Here is a 15,839-nt window from a genome sequence, read left to right as displayed (position 1 = left end):
GGATCTTGGACTTGTCTGATGGGCGCGTTCTCGAGAAGCGTTCTCGAGCCTGTCGCGCGGGCTCGCGCATACACCTGATATTGGGTTGCCATATACGCTCACCATGACCAGGCATAAATCATAGAAAGCAAGCATAGAACTACGGATTTTAGCATCATAGGAAGGAAGACTTTTTGTCGACACTGAGCTGGTTTTTAGGTTGCACTCTAAGGCGGTTCTGGACACTTGGCCCCCAAGATTTCTTGGCAAGGCCCCGAAAACGACGCCGAGACATATCTGGCTCCTCCCCAGAAATTCCTATATATCTGATTTCTGAATGCCCTATCAGTTACGTTTAAATTCATGAACATTCCTCATTGTTAGTCACTCAACCTTCATGAACTCTCCATGGAAATCACTCGTTATGTTGTCAATATGCGAATGAAGAGACAGATATCGCAGAGAGAGTTGGATGCTGAATGGCTCCTCCACGAGCCGGAAGAAGAAGGGACTGAAGCCCTAGGAATTGGTGTGGCTAGGGACAGCTATGTTTCAGACCGGGTTTCTCTTTGGGTGGAGTTTTCCAACCCCTGCGCAAGGTTACGCAGGGAAATGCTCAATGAAGGAGTGGGTTTCAGCGTCTAACTTGTCTCCCACAGGTCTCTTGCAAGGCAAAAGTCAAAGCACTGCACGCGATTTTAGCTGTATTTGACGTAAAAGACAGTATTACGGCGCTTGTGTTCAAGGTCTTATTGGAATGGTGAGGACAGTGCCTGGACCATGCATAAGACGGCGAGAGCGAGGAACGTCGTTCCTCGCCCGAGTCACCAGTGAAATGGCTCGGCTGCCACACCAATTCACAGCACTGCAGGCCACTGCAGTCCACTATTCTGGCATGGGTCAGGGTGCCACGCTCGTCATGTCTTCAGCTGATTACTGTGCCGCTTGCCTCGTGTTGGCAGCCAGGTATCCCGGGCTCAGTTTTTCTGCCCTGACATGGGTAGGCGACGAGAGATGTCGTGCATGATGGCCTCGGGATCTCCCGTGCCGTGATACTGCATCGGAGGATATGCTTATGCTGTGACATCCGGCGATGGTGGGTTGTATTGTCGGCATCAAGCTTCCTCTCCGAGCGGTAGTGACGAAGATGTGCAGAGACCTTCTTACCCATAACAGGCAGGCCTTTGCGATCCATATCACTTTTGTCGCTAAACTTCAAGCTCGCATTTACTGCTCTTTAGCATAATTATGGCGCAGAAGGCACTACTCACGTTCATGCACTCGTGGCATGTCTAAAGCCACCTGCTGGCACCCTCTTAGCCGAATGAGCCAAATAGTCTCCTATGAGAAAACCAGGTTGTCGGTAGCAACCTGATTCACTCAAGGGTAAGAAAAGATTCGTGTTCGCTGGTTGGTAGGATTTGGTAAAAATCTATCAGGCATAGAACTCGCTTTGTTGTGGTAGCTTGTCAACTCTAAGGACTAATCCAAGGCGCGTGTGGTATCTCAATCACACTCTACATGTACTATCGGAACAATCTGCGTAAACTATCGCCGAGTTTATTCCTCTTGGCATTCGATCTTCATCCAAACTATGCGATCATGTTACGGCTCACCCTGAAAACTTCTAGCCCGCCCTGAACCACTTCAAACGAAAATTATCCTAGCCTCCAGCCTGCCCATTTCGCCCGCAAGAACCGCGCAGCAACCAAAATGCTGTATTCTAGGCCGATCGCCACTCGACGCTTTTGTCTTCATCAAGAGCAGCAGCTACAGCACGGCTGAGCGATGAGCACTGGAATTCTGGTCAGTCTCGCACTTCAAGCCAAGACGCTATACAATAGATCATTACTCACATAAGGGGGATGGACCATGCTGAAATGGTTTCCGTCGACCATGCAGCACTTCATTTTCTCACCAGACAACAACTTGTCCCAGCCATTGGCCCCGGGGTTCGATTTCGGCTTCAACAACCATGAGGCCACAGGATCAGAGAGTTCAAGCCCGGCGATTTCTGCCTCTGGGAAATCTTCGAAAACACCCCGAGCGGCCCATATCACGTAGGCTGGTGGAGAAAAGTCTGCTCGAAATGGCTCCGGCGAGTATTGCTCCACAGCGCGGATGGTACCTTGGAAATGCTTGACAAGCCAATCAGGGGCAGCAATTGCTTTTCCTTCACCAGAAATCATTCCAGAGCTGCAGACGTAGTCCAGAACGTCATTTGGCATTGGTCCATAGTCTAAACGGCACGGTGAGTCGATGAGGATGAGCTTTGAAACCGTTTCTCCGGCAGAGATGAGGTGCTTGGCGGCTTCATATGCGTACAAACCTCCGGCAGACCAACCAGCAAGAATGTAAGGGCCTTCGGGTTGCCGTCGGCGTGCCTCGGAGACCATGATTAATGCGGTCTGCTCGAGAGAACATGTGTATTCGGTCGGATGCTTGAGAAACGGGCTGTCAATAGCGTAGACGCACGTGTTGCCTGCAACATCTGGTAGTTTCCTGTAGGAGGTCGCAGAACCGCTTCCGTCTGGGAAAAGGAACACGGTCTTTGAGGCAGTCTTTGGGTTCCCTTGGAGCAGGAAGGAATTTGCAGCCCTTTTGCTGTTGACTGTTGGGAAAGGATCTGACTTTGACCTGGGTGGCTCCACGGCCGGTACAGATGATTCCAGAGTAGATACTGGCAAGAGGTTCAAGGCTTCCTTGATGACTTTCAGCGAGGTGTTTTCAGACAGTATATCCGAGGGAACAATGATACCCAGCTTCTCTCTCAGCGCTGCGACAATGCTGAGACTCATCAATGAATCTACCCCCAGCGCGGAGAGATCATCAGTAAAGAGGAGCTCGTCCACATCGACTCCAATTTGTTCAGCTAGAGTAGCATGTAAAGTCTCGATTATGTCCGCAGTGGTGGTCGCCGCCACCGGGTTAAACTCCACTGTTGGACTGTCCCGGCCAGATTTAGGAGGGGTTTCGAGAGATGATTCAGAACTCGCGTCCTGGCTTGATGTGTCGCTGAGAAAGGCCCTGAAGTCGCCAACCGTTGCACAGTCTGTAAAGGTAGATTGTGGCAACTCAATGCCGACAAACTCCCTTACCTTGGAAAGGATTGTTAGAGACAAGAGGGAATCAACTCCAAGATTCGCGAAATCACCGTCATCAATGAGTTCCTCAACATCAACTCCAATCTCTTCCGCTACAACTCTCATCACCCGAGCAAATTCCTTTTCTGAGACTGTGTTGGTTTTGGAGGGCTTGTCAGCTTTTTCATGTTTTCCCTGACCAGCCACTTCTGATTTCAATGCCGCGGCCAAGGCTTTTGGAGCAATTTCTGTGGTGTTTGAAATCGAGTTTCCTGTTGATCGCGGGACCAGGTGCGGTGCCAGCAGCGTCTTGAACAAGGAGCTTGGGACTTTCTGGAACATGACATCTCCAAACAGGCCGATCATTACATCCTCCTGGAAGACTGATACATTGCCCGCCATCATGGTGTTGTCTTGTCTCTGCATCTTCACGTGTACCTTGAAAGGCCTCGTGTCATCCAGAGGCTTCGCAAGTTGAAGCGATCCCCAGCCATGAGAAATATAGACATCGGAGCTTAAGTCGGTAGCGCCGATACCGTTCATAACGAATCCTGCTATTTGGGCTAGATTGTCAATCCAAACCGGTGAGACGACGAAGTTGTTCCCAGTATCTGAGCCATCTCGGAATATGACTACTGCAGTGGCCTCTAACTCATCAGTGTTAACAAGGACCTGTTGCATCCCTTGGTAGATAGGACTGTAATCGACCAATTGGGAAAACAGATGGTAGGCCATTTTGTTCAACATCTTGTTGGTCATACCACTGTCGACCCCACGCTCGAGATCTTCCATTCTCTTGCGCACTAAGTATGCCGATCTGGACCAATCACGCAGCCAAATCTTGTCACTGCCATACTCGACTGCGCACTTAGCAACTGAAGCGAACTTTTTTGTCTGAGGACTTTCTGCTTTGAACTCGATATTTACAGTCCCGGCTTCCAAATTTGCTATCGCTACAATGCGGAGGAGCTGGCGTGTGGTAGCAAGCTCGAGCGGGACGGTGACAGACCTTAAAATCGTCATGTTCGTCACATTCATTCCTGTTGCTGGGAGCTTGAGGGTGTAGTTCCTCCGAACGAAATCAGCCACAGAGAGCGCCATGTCGGCGTAAACACCCTGAGAAATGTTAGAAAAGATCTGCATTCATGATAAACCGAAAAGATGCACTTACTGCAGGACAGAGAGCAATGCCGTGGATCTTATGACCTGAAATGAGCTTGTGTAGCGCGGGCTCAGAAAGATCTGTTTCAAAGGTTAAGACGATATCAGAGCCACGATTTTCTCTCGACACCACTGCATGAAGAGTAGTTGTAATTGTCGAAGGTACAGTTTCGATACTGCAATTCGCAGGTTGGAAGAACACATCGTCACCTTTTCTCAGAGCCCAATCATGCTTGTAAGCAAGCCAATGATTCTTCTCGTCGAACGCATATGCAGGAATATGCAGCAACTTTTGCGACTTCTGAAAGTCTCGGTGGTACTCGTTCCAGTTGATATCAAAGCCGTAGTTGTACAGAGAGCGCAAACCTTTGGCAGCACTAGTCCATGGGTTCTCATTTGGGCGTAGGGAATGCACCAATCGGGTATGTCCAAGCGTTTTTTGAACCAAGCGAAGGCATACTGGCTTCGGACCAATTTCTATCCAAGTGGTATTGTCACCAGCCAAGCCTTGATCCCGGGACGCCTTCAAAGCAGCGACAAAATTCACTGGCTCTCTAGCATGCCTTCGAATGTAAGCAGGCCCAATTAGTCCGCTTTCACGGACCACACTGCCGAGTAAGGGAGATAGGAGAGGTATAGTCGGCTCCATGTACTTGACTCCTTGCGCCACAAACTCCAGGTTTTCGAGGATGGGGTCGACCTGCGCAGAGTGAAACGCGTAAGGGGTGTTCAGAATAATACATTTGATCCCTGAGACCTCCAATCGATCCCGAACCTTATCAATGAGCGCTCTGCCACCGCTTAGAACAGTATCAGCAGGTCCATTCACACAGCTGATTTCAACCTCATCGATGAGGTTGCCAAGATGCGGTTCCAAAATTTCCATGTCAGCAGTAGCAGACAGCATGCAATGAGTACCTTGCATGCATTGTTGTTCCAGAAGCCGAGCCCGCTGACCGACCAGATAGATTGTGTCGTTCACGGAGAGCACGCCTGAAGCAAACAGAGCTGCGTACTCTCCCAGGCTATGGCCAAGGACCGCAGTTGGGGCGACACCCCACGCTGTCCATAGCCGGTAAAGACTGATCTGCACACATGTTATAGCGAGCTGTGTTTGCATCGGTGTCAAGTCGTCGAGGTCACCATCTGTTCGCTCCAGAACGGGCATGAAGCTAGGGAAGCCATAGTCGACACATATTTTGTTGAAGCGGCCAATGTCTGATCTGAACTGTTCCGAGATCTCGAAGAATTCCTTCGCAAGCGGAGCATATAACGATCCCTGACCGGTAAATGTGAATATAACACCTGAGGGCTTGCCGTTCTTATGGAGTTCTTCGTCTTTGAATGCTGTAAGGCAGGTCTCCAGTTGTGACATAGATGAAGCGACCACTGCAAATCTTGAAGAGAATTGCATGCGTCGGGCGGTCGTGGTATAGGAAAGATCTGACAGCCGAGTCTCCGGATGTGTCTGCAGATATCTCAATAGATTCTGGACATTGTTCTTAACAGATTGCTGAGTTTTCCCAGAGACAGCAATGATGTGGTCGATGCGTTTATCGTGATCGTCATGGGTTTCCACTGTAGCCTCCTCGAGTAATAAGGCGGTGTTTCCGCCCGCAGCACCAAAGTTATTGATCATGAGACGACGCCTGCGACCCTGTTTGGAGGGAAAGTCGACGGGACCATTCAGCGCTATTTTTATATGTCTCTCTGATAAGTTCGGAAAAGTGTGATTGATAATGCCACTTTTGATGCCAACATGCGGAGGAATTTTCTGTTCTCGCAATACTAACAACGATTTGATTAAAGCCACCAGACCAGAAGCGGATTCTGAGTGTCCGACATTAGATTTAACTGCGCTTAACCAGAGGGGATTTTCTTCCGGGCGTCTTGGTGCGTCAGGTGCGAAAACATTGCTTACTGAGCTCATCTCCGCAGCGTCCCCAGCTTGGGTTCCTGTTCCATGCATCTCAACGTAATCCACATCGAAGGGATGCAGACCAGCAGCATTTAGCAGTCTTCTGTAAAGCACTTCCTGGGTAGGCCCGTGTGGATAGGTAATAGAGGTAGACGCGGCAGAGTAATTGGTGCCTGCGGCTAAGATGACGGCTAAGACGTTATCATTGTCTGCCTTCGCGTCTGATAAGCGCTTGATCACAACTGTTGCGACTGCTTCTCCTCGGCAGTAGCCATCGGCAGCATCATCAAATGTTTTGCAGTTACCGGTATGATTCAGAAAGTGGCCGCGGCTGAGTCCACAGAATGTATCTGCACTTGTGAAAAGAGCCATGCCGCCAACAACAGCAGTATCACAATCATTCGCCCACAACGCTGTGCAAGCTACATTTAAGGCAACCGCGCTGGAAGAGCAAGCAGTATCAATGCTCATACTCGGACCACCAAATTTGAAATGGTGATTAATACGTCCCTAGAAGTATGGGTCAGCAACTCCCTTGATCAGCACAAACCCGGCTTGAGCACTCACTGGTCCGAAGGCACGATCATTTCCAGATATATAATAAGTTTGGACATCTTGAGAAGCATTCCATTCGCGATAATCGTCGCCCGTCTGCCCGTAGTAAGTCCCAATGCGCTCAAGCTTCGTGGAAGGTGTACGATTAGGTACAAAACCGGACATCTCAAGCGCTTCATAAGCAGTGGTCAAGGCAAAGCGCTGTTGAGGGTCAGTCTGCTCGGCTTCCCGTGGTGACATATTGAAGAATCGAGCATCGAACAATCCTGGTTCCTTTATGAAACATCCGTAGGGGGAGCCGGCGGGATTTTTGGCCTTTCCATCGTTGGCAACGTATACTTCGGGGTCAAACCGGTCAGAAGGAATCTAGGAGAAGGTTAGTAGCTGATTCGTTCCTATAACATCTAGGGAAATTTCAGACCACTTTCACAGTGTCTACGCCCGCCTCCAGGAGTCTCCACAACTCTTCGTGGCTGGTGGCTTCTGGAAATCGACCAGCCATACCTACTATCGCTATAGGCTCATTGGCTGTCAAGCCTTGTTGATCGGGTTTTGCCGAGGCGAAAGTACTATCGAAGATGGCGTCCACCTGAGCACCCTTTCTCAAGGCAGAGACCAGACTGCCAGCAGCGAGTGTTGGGCCATACCCACGCAAAACCCAGTCAGAGCTTTGTAGCTCAGAGACGTGGTGTATAGATCCTGTAACCACGTTGCTCCATTCAATGGGAGCCCTCAAAATGTCGTGAAGAACCATTTTAAGTAAATCACTGCTGGATTTTGCTTGGTAGTATGCACCTGTGACTGGTGAAACCAATCTAGGCTTAAGTCCGACCAGAAAAGGTTTGTTGTAAAGACCGATTGCCACATCTGAGAAGCTCAAAATCCGCTCAATGTCCTTTTCCGCGTAGAGGTGTGGTGCGTGATACGGAGTATATATAGGCAGCCTTTGGTGGGAATTCTGTGGCGGAAGATTATGATTTGTACCCAACCACTTTCCAAGTCTGTCGAGTGTTGAGGGCGGACCCTGGATTGTGACTGCTTTTCCAAAGGAAGCACTTATGTAGCTTCTTTTGCGAGAATGTATTCTCTGATATCATGGTTGGCTGCTGAACTAGGATCATGCAAACGAAAAAAAATTAAAAAGCCCTTACTTCTTCCCGATGGAACATATCCAACACATTGGCTTCACCCAGCGTCACACGAGAAGCTTGCATTGCCCATGTCTCTGATTCACTACCTTGCTCTAATTCATCTCTCACTGTGGTTGCTAGCATCCCCAAGCGAAATGCCAAGCGAACAGATTGGAGTGCCAAAGGCAGCAACTCAGTCAAGCTGCGAGAGAGGCTGACTGCGATTGCAGACAGTTGACCCACACATAGCCCTACGACGAAGGACGATGGGGTGGTTGGATAAGATTCTGCTGGATGAGTTTCGTACCAACTGTGACAAAGCGTTAAGCAACTCGACATCGGTTTTCAGAGTATGCAAATCGTCTCACCTAATGAACTGCCCCAATTGAATGATGACGAGCATGGCTGGGGCCAAGCATTGATGATCAAGTGGTTGCTTCTCACTCGGAGATGGGATCAGACGTTCAAGTTCGGCCAGATCTGGCATACGCTTCCGATCCGGTAGAGGAACTTTCGATATTTCATTTTGAATAGCCAGCCTAGCTTTGTGCAAGAACACTGAGAGAAGAGAATGCTGGCTTCGACTCTGGAGAATCTGTGAAAAAGATGGGTGCAGAGGCAGAGAGCCATCCCCAAAGAACGATATTTGCCCAGCCATGGCCATGTTTTCTCCTCGTTCTTTCATTGCCGGGAAGGGTGCATGCAACCGCTACTGGTATTTCGGGTCGAGGTCTAGGTACCAGCTAAGATGACTTCTTGCGGTATATAAGATGTCACCTGTGCAAGGGCCACGCAGACTCCGGCTCAGGGATGGTGCATATTGTTCAGGCATGATGGATCGAGGCTTTGAAACATACCGACCAATATTAATTGCAGTCGGTGCATTGGAGTTGACATGGATCATTCACGACCTCAGAAGCCATTGTTGTATTGGAAAGCTCCGGTCGGCGTTCATCTTGCGGCTAAACTTGAACCGAAGGGGAGATTGGGCTCCTAGCTGCATCATCACATCACGACGACTCAAGTGCAGAAATCTGACCACCACCATATGTGGTGAAACCGCTAAAATTCACTGAATTCAGGTTCCGGGGCCGGCGCACTTGTTTGGATGAAGACGCATGTCTTGCCATAACGAGGATGGAAGGCTATGGGATGTGAAAGGAGTAATTACGTTTTCGATGCACAATTAAGATATTGTAGTGCCAAGCGCTTCAGGTTCGCGTAATGCGGGCAGGGCAACTTTAGAGCGCCCGTCAGCCTTAAGATCAAAGTCCTGACTCTTGACTCCAGAGGACATAGGTAGGCATTATACAACTTATCACTATTATTGATAGCACAAGCTGCCCCAAATTGAGGTTATTGGCCACAGGTGATATTAAGGTCCTTAGCATCCCCCACTATTTCGACGGCTGAAATTGCTGTTCTACTAAAAGTGCGCTGTATGGAAATGAAGACCATGAGTGTGTCTAGGGAAAATTCGGGCTTTACAGTCAACCAACCCTTTCGCCTGGCAATTCAAGTACTCTGAAGGGTGCAACCCCTAGACGCTTGTAATTTGTGCTCTTGGTGTATTCACCCCGAGCCTTGAGAGCTCGCTAGTCGATGGAAGGAGGGGATGCTTTTGGTCCAAGAGAACGAGAACTTCTTTACCCGGTGAGTTTGTCGGATTCATCCTGGCGGCCGCCAAAGCCTCCGCAGTGGCTTGAAGTACGTTATGGCTAGATCACTTGGTCAGTGTGTTGTTCAGGGACGGGTGTGCCACTTACCTATAGGCATCCCAGTTGCGCTCCGCCAAAGATCCAGGCACTCTGGTACCAGGAGATACATACTGCTTAAGTGCTTCTTCGACAGTCTTTTCGGTCCCGGCTCGGGTCGTGGATAACAATTGAATGACTGACACTCGCCTGATTCTCACACTCTCAAACACTTTCAATCGTGCTGGTACTTCTGCCGGAGTTTCTACCCCTGCAAGGACGACCCCTAGTGCGCCAGCGTCCTCAATGGCTTGATTTGAGCCTTGTCCGCCGAATGGAAGCATCTGTCGATTTAGCCTTAGTATGGCCCCTATATCGTGGCGAGCTGCTTTGTTGTCGGATCCAGCGGAGATAACTCACAGGATGAGCTGCATCGCCCACTAAGACGATCTTGCTGTTGGTCCATGATGGTAGTGGATCGTGAGCCATAAGAGGCCAACAAGACATCCCTTCGGCAATCTTCATCACATGCTTGAGATCAGGATGGTAAGCTTGGAAGTCTTCAAGCATTGCACCAGTAAAATCTAACGGAAATGTATCAGCTCCCGAATTATTTTTTCCAAACAGTGAAAACTGGGACTAACCTGGATTTCCATGATTATCGAGAGGCATATCTCGCGCATGACTTATGCCCACGAAGTTTTGAACCTCCCCACTAATACCAAGATCAACGACAGACCTTCACATGCAGCAAAGAGCCCAAGGTTGCTTACTTCTGACAGTCGTACCACATCATATGGCGCTTTGGAAACAAGTCATCTGGGTTCGCAAGGGTCGCAGCTCCTGTCCCTTTCCACTTCATCAGGTTCTCGAGGGCAGGGTCGTCACGCATTGTCTTGGTCGGGATCAAAAATCTGAAAGCACTGAGATTTGTAAAACGCGGTTTCTGCTGAGAACCAGTCACAAAAGGCCGGAGCACAGAATGGATGCCGTCCGCGCCAATAATCAGATCTGCATAATGATGTGATCCATCTTCGAGTACAATAAGTCCCTCTTCTGCATCAGCGCTGACCACGGGTGAAGCCAAGTGCAGTTTCACCGGCTCTTGATCCTTATCGTCAGATCTTTGGGCCAGAAATAGCAATTCACCATGAAAATCAACACGGTGAACAGAATAGGCTGGGAATCCAAACTGGGTCCGTGCTGCACTGAAGTCCATACTTTTGACAGTATGGAGAGTGACTCCATCAACGACATCCCAGCTGGTGACCTGACTTGCCCGAGCACGTTCGAAGGAGAATCCTAGCGTAGCGAGCACACGCGATCCATTTGGAGTAAGACCCAGTGCTGCACCGAGTTCCTTTGCAAATTTGGATTTTTCGAATATCTAGGTGGACAAATCTGTCAATGATGCTCTTGCATTCGCAGCAAATACAAAAGGGTACGGAGTAGACTCACCTCGACAGAATGTCCTCCTTGCCTCAACGCTAAAGCTGTTGTTAAGCCGGCAATCCCAGCACCTACGACAATGATTCTCAGTCCCATTATCGATGAAGAGTTCGAGATGATGAAGGCTAGCTACGTGGAGTCACAGAACTGTGCCTACTCAGGGGTAAGGCTCAGTTCTTTGAGTGGACAAGGACAGCCGCCCTTTAAGCTGGGGTATGGCAGACAGACCCCGAGCACGTCAAGGATTGAAGTGTCGCATCAGCTAGGAACGCACGAACAAATGTATCGGACGTCATCGAGCGCCAGTGTTCTAGAATGCCCCGTACTATCAGTCGGATGATAGGCGTAGGTGCGAGATACAGGATATGATTTTGGTATTCCTCACCTGAGCTCAGCCCATGAGTGGCCATCCGGTGTCTAATTTTATTTAGAGGCAAGGTCAAATGATAGGATTCCGGAAATACCGGAGAGTAACAAAAAGTATACTATCGTCTTGGGTCACCAGCTGCCCAGATCCCAAGTTCCGCCGTGTTTCGACTTTCAATTGGCGAGGACATTTGATACAACTGCTTAAGAATCACACAAAATTTGCCGGCAACATGTGCATCGGCAGATGAAATAGGCCGAAGAGTCCTACATCCACCATTAACGCCGTTAATTGGAAACCTGCAGATAAGCATTCGAGCACTGACTAAATTGCCCGGTCTCCTTTCGAAATGCACAATCGCTGTTCCAGGGAAACTCAAAGTCGCACAGAGCTGACGGATTGGATCAGGAAGGCAACCAAAATGCTTGAATTTAGAATTATGTAAGGATGGTCTTCTCACTCCAGCTCCTTGATCCATTTTGGGATTGAGACACAATCATCATTCAAGTGTTCGATCTGTTAAGGTGCGCTCCTCAAGCGATATATCCTCGAATTGCCTCCATACAGGTGCATAATGTAAGCCTGAACCTTTGTCATTATACTCCAAATGACTGTAAAGCTACAGATGGCGGTACGGAAAACCAGTAGTCTTTCTGATAGTAGTTATCGCGGAGAAATCTTATGTCCACGTATGGCGCTTCTTCGATAGGCACCACCCGCATCCTACTCTGAACCACGGCGGGTGGTAGTTCGAGAGGAGATTCAGATGAAGCCCCCGCGTACTCCATTTTGTCGTCCGAAAATTGAGACCATGAGTCTGATTGCGCTTTTATACTGCCTTCCTTCTCATCGCCCCATGAGTATATGGAAGAGCTTCCATCAAATATGCGAGCGTAGCTGCTAAAACTGGAGTGACGGTTGTTTGCTCCGCTGGTTTCGCTTGAACCCTCAGATACAACATTGTTACCCGAGTAGTCGCCATGTTTGCGGCTCCCATTCGGTACGTAGAAGCGCTGATCAACTCTTGTGATAAGGTACATGTAGACAACAAGAACCTCAATGGTGAAGTTGAATAGGTAGAAACATGCCTTGCTGTGATACCACGCTGGTTCACTGGGCCGCCGAGGATGCAGAAATTGAGACCCAGTTCTGAAAGCTGCGCCCAATGTACAAAGTGTGGTCCCGATCATCAATATCCGCACTTTGGTCTTCCAGCGACCTGATCCAAACTTCTCGATCAATTGAGTTCTGGGAATCACATGGCTAAGATAGATGAGAATAACAGGGAGGAATGCTAGAGACAGGAAGTATGTCATTGCGGCGAGCTCCAGATCCAAGTCAATTCGGAGCTGTCGGGGATCCAAGGTATAGTGGGATTGGACGATGGCAACTACCGTTGTGATCAATAGAATGACAGTCAAGGCGTATAGAACTTGAAACAATCTGGCGAAACCGGGGTGCCATCCAAGTGTAGGCTGTGTTGCTCTGAGGATGCGTTGCGCGAAGGTCAGGTTGACCACAAGCATAATCAACACCCCGGCTGATACGAAGATGAACGCGGCAATCGAAAGTTGTGGACTTTCAGGATAGCACGCCCATGCTATCCGCATTACACAGCTCACCACGCGCGCCATGCAAAACACGTATAGGAAAAGTGAGGGCATAAATAGATGGCCCTTGGCTTTGTTCCGCCTAAATATTGCCATGTTGCTTGCGGCACCCGCAATGAAAAGAACCAGGAAGACTGTCGTAATCGGAATGTCAACCCATCTCGAAGGCGTTCCTCCTAGGATTGCTGTATGGGATTGGTAAGGCCCATGCGAATATTTAGGCGGCTGGTCAGGCGATACAGGCGGGCTTGGTGCTATGGAAAACGCTGGTATAAAGGTCGATAGAGGCGTAGATGATGTTGCTGCGGTCAGACTCAGTATGGCCGACGGCGTTGTTATCGTCAGAATCGGCGCTTGGCAACTGCCATACTGATAGGACATAGTAGTCGGGCGAGACGGTCTTATTGTACCCAGATGTTCACGTTTGTGGCATTCTTGAGGAACGTCACAGCAGCGTCGCTTGCGTGTTCGCACTGGTGAGTGTATGACGAGAAAGACACTGAAGATGTGAGTTTAAAAGTGCCTCTGTAATAGTAATTGACATATTAGAGCCGTGGTCCTCCAAGGGTGGGTCAGAATGGCAATTCTGTCGGTCATTTTCCTTACCTGGGATGTCACTGTAGATAATTTTATGAATGCTGACGACAAGCTGCATGAATAATAAGCAAGACAACGAGCGCCGCCATATGGAATGAAATGTGCCACTAGCCACTGGACCAACATTTCTTTCATCGGCGCATTTCGGCCAATTATTGCCCTTAGCAGGCTGCAGCCGCAGCTAATGGTGACCCGATAGGCATCACATACAGACAGTTGTGATTTCCCCACTCCGAACAGAAGGGATTGACTCCATTTCTTTATCAGTGATGAAGTAGATGTCGCCTCATGAAAGGTCGACAATTGATAGATGGTTGCGTACAAAGAATGGGAACCACAACGTTATGCCCTCCCCCTTAAGCCGAATAGCCTCTCGCCAGTGGATCGACAAATTTAAGCACCTTTAACTGTACACGTCCACCTATCGCATAGCTCGAGACAAAAGCGGCTTTCGGATGGTCACTTGTGCAGGGAAATGGTTACTTGAAGAATGGGGTATGCTACTTCTCGGTCGTAGTAATAGGAAGCCATCAAAACATTATCAGTATTCGCTCTTGGCGCCGATATCAAGCTCCGCAATATAGTTGCAAATCAGATCCTTAATGCCACCTAGACCGAGATCATAAACCTGTTGGCCGAAAAAGCATGCGAGTTTTCATTCACGCTGACTTCCATGCGCCGATTAGTGCTAGCCACAGCCTCTTCAGGATCCCCCTAATCTCTTCCTTTTTCTACTGTACCACTTGACCGATCAGAAGAAGATTTTTGGAATTTTCTGCGTAGTTCCTGCTTCGCAAAGCCAAAGGTTGTGGCTGCCGACTTGAGTCCCTTTGAAATTTTCTAGATATCGTTAGCAGCTGAGGAATATCGAGGGCATATATCAACCTACGTCGCTGCATAAGATATCCATCATCTCAGCGAACGTCTCGGCAATCTGTCTTCGTGTTGTACCGCTCCAGACACCTTTGTCAGAGAAGCCATCGAGGCCAAGATCTTTGCCGGCCGCGGCTTCAAGCAACACCTTTCGATTTGGGAATGCGAGTTCAACAACCTTTTTGGTGGGAAGCATATGGACGCCGCAAAGCACCTGTCGCAGTTGTTCACCCGCCCTCCCGCCGCCATGGCCTCCGTAGCAGACAATCATGGCCGCCTTGCCCTTCCACTCGTTGTAGAGGTAGTCAATAGCGTTCTTGACGACGGCCGGATACCCCCAATTATACTGAGGGGTGACGAAGATGAAACCGTCATAACTTTGGATTTCCTTACTCCATGCACGCGTGTGCTCGTGCGCATACTGGGTATAATCATGGATTTGAGATGGGACGCCAGGCTCGTCAAAGAAGGGCAGGTTCAGTTCAGCCAAGTCAATGACTTTCAATTCTGGCGTTAGGTCCCATTTGTTCTCGTAGGTGGATTCAATGGTCTCAAGAACAAAGTTGGCAATTTGTGGGTTAGCGCGAGGCTTTCGGTTAGAGCAGACAATAACGGCAATTCTTGCGGGACGTTTAGCCATTGTCTCAACAAGTCTTCGATTCTTTTTGTAGTGGTTGATGTACAAGCAAGTGAAGAGAATGGGCGAACCGGGACCGGGTCTTGTGGAGTTCAGGCAGAGTGCTAAAGTCAGACAATATACGTAGAAGAATAAGAGATCGTTGATGAGAAGGTGGGCTATTTAGCAATGCCACATGCCTCGCATCAAAAAGCCGCAACCCCTGATTCTCTTCATGCATAAGCACACTATCAGATCAGTTTGCGTCATGTCCGGTCGGCCGAAGACCGAAGGCCTACGCGCAGAGGTCATTGTGCAGGGCTCGTGGATGCGGTGGCTACAGGCAGTAAGATTTCAATGATTGGGTGTTTCTCATGCTTCAGAAAATGCACCGACGCTTGTGAGAGCTGGTGGCTAGCAAATGGATCGCCGAAGGGCGACAGACGAAAACTCCGAACCGAAGGGTCGAAGAACTCATCCACGCACTACTCCCCATTCGGAGGCTGATCAGCAGAAAAAGAGCTTAAATGGACGTGTCCCGCTCTAGTTGGCACTAGTGCCGGGTGAAGCCGTGCAATGTCGCTCCACACGAACTCGCTCCTAAGAGATCGCCGAGCCAAGATCAGCCAAGCAACGACTTTCATGGCTTGTCCATGCTTGTTTCATTAAAGCCTACCACCATGCCACCCATCTTATTCATCACGCGCTGCTATCATTGGCCCTCGTGCCTCTCCCACCCATGAGCTGTATAGCAGCCAACCTGTCAAGATTTATTAAGGGTGCCTGGCGGATAGCGCTGGCCCCTGC

The 15,839-nt window shown here is 49.3% G+C and overlaps 5 protein-coding genes across 5 annotated transcripts; all 5 read right to left on the bottom strand.

The window, feature by feature from the left end:
• Window positions 1–1,799: 1,799 nt before the first annotated feature.
• A1O9_00564 (uncharacterized protein) lies at window positions 1,800–7,450 on the bottom strand (the record flags this gene model as incomplete). The annotated part of the gene is made up of 4 exons (XM_013409727.1): window positions 1,800–4,178; window positions 4,234–6,651; window positions 6,709–7,062; window positions 7,118–7,450. The coding sequence occupies 4 exons, from the start codon at window positions 7,448–7,450 to the stop codon at window positions 1,800–1,802; spliced, it is 5,484 nt and encodes a 1,827-aa protein (XP_013265181.1).
• Window positions 7,451–9,472: 2,022 nt separating this feature from the next.
• A1O9_00563 (uncharacterized protein) lies at window positions 9,473–9,864 on the bottom strand (the record flags this gene model as incomplete). Its single annotated transcript, XM_013409726.1, has 2 exons — window positions 9,473–9,527; window positions 9,593–9,864. The coding sequence occupies 2 exons, from the start codon at window positions 9,862–9,864 to the stop codon at window positions 9,473–9,475; spliced, it is 327 nt and encodes a 108-aa protein (XP_013265180.1).
• Window positions 9,865–10,289: 425 nt separating this feature from the next.
• A1O9_00562 (uncharacterized protein) lies at window positions 10,290–11,065 on the bottom strand (the record flags this gene model as incomplete). The annotated part of the gene is made up of 2 exons (XM_013409725.1): window positions 10,290–10,907; window positions 10,979–11,065. 2 exons carry the CDS (start codon window positions 11,063–11,065, stop codon window positions 10,290–10,292), a joined length of 705 nt encoding a protein of 234 aa, XP_013265179.1.
• An 867-nt stretch (window positions 11,066–11,932) lies between these two features.
• On the bottom strand, window positions 11,933–13,042 carry A1O9_00561 (uncharacterized protein; the record flags this gene model as incomplete). The annotated part of the gene is made up of 1 exon (XM_013409724.1): window positions 11,933–13,042. One exon carries the CDS (start codon window positions 13,040–13,042, stop codon window positions 11,933–11,935), a length of 1,110 nt encoding a protein of 369 aa, XP_013265178.1.
• A 1,215-nt stretch (window positions 13,043–14,257) lies between these two features.
• Window positions 14,258–15,056, bottom strand: A1O9_00560 (uncharacterized protein; the record flags this gene model as incomplete). The annotated part of the gene is made up of 2 exons (XM_013409723.1): window positions 14,258–14,383; window positions 14,433–15,056. 2 exons carry the CDS (start codon window positions 15,054–15,056, stop codon window positions 14,258–14,260), a joined length of 750 nt encoding a protein of 249 aa, XP_013265177.1.
• Between the last annotated feature and the right edge of the window lie 783 nt (window positions 15,057–15,839).

This window comes from Exophiala aquamarina (assembly GCF_000709125.1).
Source record: "Exophiala aquamarina CBS 119918 chromosome Unknown aczIA-supercont1.1, whole genome shotgun sequence".
Taxonomy (NCBI): domain Eukaryota; kingdom Fungi; phylum Ascomycota; class Eurotiomycetes; order Chaetothyriales; family Herpotrichiellaceae; genus Exophiala; species Exophiala aquamarina.
This window is presented reverse-complemented; position numbering and strand designations above follow the sequence as displayed.